This window comes from Vigna unguiculata, chromosome 5 (assembly GCF_004118075.2).
Source record: "Vigna unguiculata cultivar IT97K-499-35 chromosome 5, ASM411807v1, whole genome shotgun sequence".
NCBI classification, from domain to species: Eukaryota; Viridiplantae; Streptophyta; class Magnoliopsida; order Fabales; family Fabaceae; genus Vigna; species Vigna unguiculata.
The window spans coordinates 11,590,373-11,596,624 of NC_040283.1; the positions used below are offsets into that span (position 1 = coordinate 11,590,373).

A 6,252-nucleotide genomic window follows, 5' to 3' on the forward strand; every position below is an offset into this window, starting at 1 on the left:
GAACTCAACCCGGCTCACTTAACCCACGGGTTAAACGGGTTCGAGCCGGGTTGAAGGTGGGTTGGCCCACTTAACCCACCAACATTTTTTTACAATTTTTTTTTTATTTTTTTAATTTTTTTTTTAAAATTTTCTTTTAATTTTTTTAAATTATTTACTACTCCAATTATATTTGTTCACAATTTCGTATTTTTAAATGCTAGAATGTTGCTTAATTATATTTGAATTATTTGAATGTTTAATTAATTTGATTGTCAAGTTATATATATGTTGATACTTTAATCTTTAACTATAATCTTTATAGTAAATTACTCAAGTAACCGTCTTATAAACAATTTTTTCTAAATTAGCATGAAAAAAATGTATAGTTTTTTTTATTTATATTTTGTTGAATAGCATGACAGAAAATTTGTAATATTAGTCATGCTTTCTTAGACTAATGGATACTTTCTTGGAAATAATTCTTCATATATTGGTGGTGAGCATGATCAAAACATTGGTTCTTGATTTTACTATGATTCTCATCTCATGAGTTACTTAAAAATTTATTTAAATATTTGAATAATAAAAAAAAAAATTTAGGTGGGTTGGTGAGCCAACCCACTTAACCCACCAACCCGTGGTGGGTTGAGCCGGGTTACAAAATTTCTGGCTCACCAGAAAGTGAGCCGGGTTGGGTTCACTCATTTTGAACCCGGCTCGTGGTGAGCCAACCCGTGTGAGCCGGGTTAGCTCACTTTGACATGTCTACCAATTTTTAGTGGCTGCAATGGCTAATAAAAGTCTCATTGTCGTGAGCTTAGCAACTAGGTGAAAAAGTGTCCATAAAAACAATCCCCTCTAGCTGAGTATAACCCTTAGCTACATGTCTAGCCTTGTGTCTTTTTATTGTGCCATCAAAATTGTATTTAATATTGAAAATTCATTTACACCCTATTGGTTTCTTTCCTTTTGGAAGATTAGTAAAATACCAGGTTTTATTGTCTTCTAGAGATTTTATTTCCTTATTAATAACATCAATCCATTTTGTATCTTTAGTAGCTTATGCATAAGTTTGAGGTTCATGATAGGCAATTATAACTGGAGTATAATTAAGATGTTTTTTAGAAAGAGAATTATAAGAAAAAACAAAACTAATGGGTAGTTGGTTTTCTTAACAACTTTGTTACGAATGAACTGTTTATGATTTATGGAATTGTTCACCGAATGAAGGTTATCCTTTAAGTAAGAGGGAGGCATCCTTTGTCTCTCTGATTGGTGTCTTTTGAGCCTTAATCATTGATGTTTAAATGTCCAATTTTAGCATTACTGGTAGAATCATCATTGATAGTGTCATGAACAGATTCTATCTCTACATCATCAGTGGTTCCTTTGCTAGGAATCTGATAAGTAAACTTGTTATCCTTAACATAATGAGTAGTGTTTTCCAACAAGAAATCCATATCTTTGTTGTTATCATTAATAGGTTCAATGCACTGATTCAAGGTTTTGTAAAGGAAACTATTCTCATAAAATATCACATTTCTAGATATGAAAATTTCTCTACTAGTAGTTATAAGAAGAACATACCCTTTAACACCAATTTTAAAATCCAAGAAAACACACTTTCTAGCTCTAGGATCCAACTTGGTTCTACTATTTTCAAGGGTACTAGCAAAACAGAGAGTTCCAAAAAATTTTAGATTAAGGTAAGTAGGAGGTTTCTCATACAATATTTCCTATGGATATTTATTACATTTGACAAGAGTAGGCAATTTGTTTATGATATGGACAATATGTGTAACAACATATCACCAATTTTCCTTAAGCAAACTAGATTGGAATAATAAACATCGTGTCATATTAAGAATGTGTTGGTGTTTTTCTCTATAACAGAATTTTGTTGTGGAGTTTCTACACAACTTTTCTCATGGTTTATCCCATAGGCATCATAGATATCAACATAATTAAACTTAGGCTCGTTATCAGTTTTAAAACATTTGATGGTTTTTCCAAATTGGTTCTTAATATGAATAATAAAGTTCTACACAAGTTTTCTTGTTTCAAATTTAGTGTGCATAAGAAAAAGACATGTATGTTTGGAGTGATCATCCACAATTATCAAAAAATATTTATGGCCATGAACATAAGGGATGGCTATGGGAACCCAAATATCAAGGTGTACAAGATCAAAATAAGAATTAGAAATATTGTCACTTTTAGGAAAGGGAAGTTTATGTTGTTTAGAGAAAAGTTTTACAAATTTGTTCAGTCACCGAACGGGCTGGGTGCCCCAAGCCTATAATGCCAAGTGTCTACATCCTAATTGGATCAATTAAGCACAATACTAGGATGGAAATCAGTGTTTTTGGTAACAAGGATGCCATCTGGGTAATAAAGACCCTTGGTGAAATTAGCTTGCCCAATCATCTAATATGTAGTAATGTCCTGTATTTGACAACACTCGAAGGAAAGAATCATATTACAATTCAAGTGTTTGATCAAGGTTTGAACTGAAATTAAATTGAAAGAAAATTCTATAACATACAGAACATTAAAAAGAATAAGATTCTCAGAAAATTGAATTGTTCCAATAAATAGACAGTAACATCACTATGATTAGGAAGTTTTATTTTCACATGCTTTATCTTGAAGAAGGTGGTAAAGAAATATCTATTTTGTGTAGCATGATTAGTTGTACCAACTGTCAAGAATCTAGAGATTATTACCTGGTGGGTTTTTGTCAATAATATTAGTGTGTTTCTGCATGTGATTGATATTATATTCAGTATCATCATAATCCTTGAGAAGTCTTAGTAACTTTTGCATTTGTTTAGTTGTGAGGCCTTTCAAAGCATCTTCTTTGACACTCTGTTTGTCAATCGAATCCTCTTTCACATTTAGATTACAAACTTGTTGTTCTCTTTTATTTTGTCTTCCCTTTTTCCTGAGAAATATTGTTGTATTTATTCTTCTATTTGTACCATGGTGGGTACCTGTGCTTTGAGTAACATTCTTCTACTATATGGTTCATCTTATGACAGTAAGAACATTGTTTGCCATAGTTAGGATTCCTACCATTGTTCTACCTTTCTTGTTGCATGATGAGGGAAAAAACTTTATTTATATTTGGTAGAGGTTCTAATAAAAGGATTTGAGTTTTCACATTATTATAGTTATCACTCATATCCTTTATAAAACATATGACATATTCAATTTTCCTTTGTTTCATGAAAATTTTAGAAAGATCAAAATCACAAGACTTTCCATAAACACAATTTGGAACAAGTCTAAGAAACTCTAACTCTTCCCAAACTATGTTCAAATTAGTAAAGAATTGAGTGATATTCCTTTCCCCTTGCATGGCATAATGCATTTCTTGAAGAAGATCTTAAATGCAGAAATAATCACCTTTTGTGAATCTTTCCTTTACATCGTTCCAAAGTTCTTTGGTAGAATCTATGTAAATGAAACTCTCTTGTAGTTTGAGGTGTGAGAGTTTTGATAATCCAAAATAGAATCATAATATCAGTTCTTTCTCAAGTTTTACAAAGAGGGTCATCTAGAAGGGATCTTGATATTGTCATCTACAAAATTCATCTTATTCTTATATAGGAGGAATTTTCTCACTTTAAAATTATTACATTTACTTTGATACAAAAGAAAAAATATAGATTTATATAATTAATTACAAATAAATATATATATATATATATATATATATATATATATATATATTTATCGGGTGTCTGTGACAGTAATTTGAAAGTACAATAATTTAGAGAGAAAATATTCTTGAAAAATAATCCTGAGTTGCAATAGTTATATGTATAAATAAAATTTTTTAAAAAAAAGTAGCAAATGCCCCCATCACACCTTAAATAAGTACACAATGACGTTAGAACCCATGTTTATTTAGAACTAAAGTTATTATTATATTACATGTTACTCTTAGCAGAAAGAATCTCATATTTTGTACTCAATCTTCTAGGAGACTTTCGACGGTTTCCTCATCTCCGATGTAACCAAGATTTCACCATCTATAGCCAACTTATTTACTTCTTTATACTTAATTTATTGTTTGAAGTTACAGTAATACACTACGACGAAGAAAAGAAAAATTATTATATTTATTTTTCTAATATGTCCCTCGTGCATGTATTAACATTGACATATTTTTATCTCTTCCCCTTCTTTCCGTAAGACATGATTAGTAAAATTCTAGTTGTTCTGTTTTAAAATTTTAAAATAAAACCATTTTCTTGTGACAGACAGAAAGAAACAGCATTAAATTAATCGTTACAAATGAGGACATTTTCCTTTTTTTCTTAAAACTGGTTTGTATGCAAAGTTGAAGAAACAGACCAACGTGACACCCCTCACAGAAGACGATGAGAAAAGAACAAAATAGTGGGCAGCGAAAGAACCTAAATACAAGAAAAACATTTCCGTAACTCTCAGGTTTCATCACCACGTTAACTTTCATTGGCCCCTCTTTTCTTTAATAGCAGGGTCAATCCACCAACAAATCCTTGCATCTCTCTCTCTCTCTTCTTTATCAGTATATGAGTAAGATGTATATGTCTCCAGGGGGATACATGCCCTTAATGCCTAATGGCACAAGCAACACGCAGAGTAGCATGCAGAGCATGATGCAGATGAGTTTCTACTGGGGCAAAGATGCCACAGTGCTTTTCCATGGTTGGCCTGGTAAGAGTGTTGGCATGTACATCTTAGCCATCGTATTTGTGTTTTTGTTAGCCATGGCTATTGAGGTTTTATCAAACCAACCACTCATTAAACCAGGGACAAGTCCCCTTGTGGGAGGACTCATGCAAGCTTTTGTTCAGTTTTTTCGCATCAGCTTCGTTTACATGGTGATGCTTGCAGTCATGTCCTTCAATGGAGGAATATTCATAGCTGCTGTGGTCGGCCACACCTTGGGGTTCTTCATCGCCAAGTCTCGTGCTCTTGCTCTCGTCAATAAGGAAGAAGACAAAGGGTCTTCCTCGGTTAGGAACAATGTTTGATCTTTTCTGTAATATGTGTTTATCAAGTTGCATGGTTTTGTCAAAGCTTATTTTGCCTATTACTTATATGCTTGTTTTTGTTAAACTTCTTCTGCTTTATGGTTTTGTGTTTTGATCTTTTTCTAGCATGTGGATATATAATTCTCTTAATTAAAGCACTTTTGAGTCTGACGGTATTCCACTTTTATGATTTGAAAGAATTTGAATCTTTGATCATGTATGAATCTATTAATATAAGCAAGCACGCATTTGGATGGAGGGGTTCTGAGCCGATGTTGCAAGTAGTTGAATATTCTTTTCCAAATTATGACCACTATCATTGTCATTATTATTATTATCATCGTTTTCATCAATTACATGGATGGACACTAATGTAAACATAATGAGTCATAACAATCCATGAACGATGTTGGATGGTATGTTGATAGTGGTTTCATCAAATAGACGATAATGAATAAATTTGATGGTGGAGAACAAACATTTGACTTGGACGGATAATTATATGTACATAGAACTTGTTGAAATATGGATTGATCGATAGATTGTGACGATGACCCATAAATTTGAACAAATGAAAGTCTTGAAGATAAAAATGATCGACATGCTAGTATTAGTGTGTATTTTGAAAAGACACATGTTGGTAATTATTTCAGAATGCTTGTATGTGATGTATCATTAAAAACATAAGTATTAGATGAGTTCAACATATTGAATCAAAAGTACATAATATATATATATATATATATATATATATATATATATATATATAATGTATTTTTGTGTATTAAATGTATATTATTGAAACTAATTTTTATTAATTAATCGAGTATGACAATCATTTCATATTTTAATCCACTTTTGGTGATATTCTGACCACTATATATTATTCTTCCTCTCATATATCGTGTTTATGTAGTTAATATAAGTTTAACAAGTCTTGAAGAATACTCCGTCAAAAAACAAATAGTTTCATAACTCGATTAACTTAATGAAAACTTATGGTCGTTATATGAGAGGTACAACAACACGACTAATAAGAGAAATGTCCACATTTATTGTCTCATTATAGGTCCAATATAATGATTTGGTAAGTTGATCACAACACATTAAAGTTAACAAAATGATTATTACATTGTATTTTGCAAAAAATCCCTTAGGTTGCAATCCAATGTGTAAAGTAAGAGATACAATTTTTTTGTCCTTTATATGGACACGATAAAAAATTATAATACTAAAGTACTAA

At 31.3% G+C, this 6,252-nt stretch overlaps 1 protein-coding gene across 2 annotated transcripts; it reads left to right on the plus strand.

Annotated features, from left to right (window-relative positions):
* Window positions 1–4,512: 4,512 nt before the first annotated feature.
* On the plus strand, window positions 4,513–5,167 carry LOC114186142 (copper transporter 6-like). 2 transcript variants are annotated; one of them, XM_028074172.1, is made up of 2 exons: window positions 4,513–4,689; window positions 4,786–5,167. In XM_028074172.1, the coding sequence occupies exons 1-2, from the start codon at window positions 4,545–4,547 to the stop codon at window positions 5,007–5,009; spliced, it is 369 nt and encodes a 122-aa protein (XP_027929973.1). In that variant the 5' UTR covers window positions 4,513–4,544; the 3' UTR covers window positions 5,010–5,167. The 2 variants fall into 2 exon arrangements, with proteins under 2 accessions (XP_027929973.1, XP_027929972.1); XM_028074171.1 differs by having other exon boundaries at window positions 4,513–5,167.
* The last annotated feature ends 1,085 nt before the right edge of the window (window positions 5,168–6,252 follow it).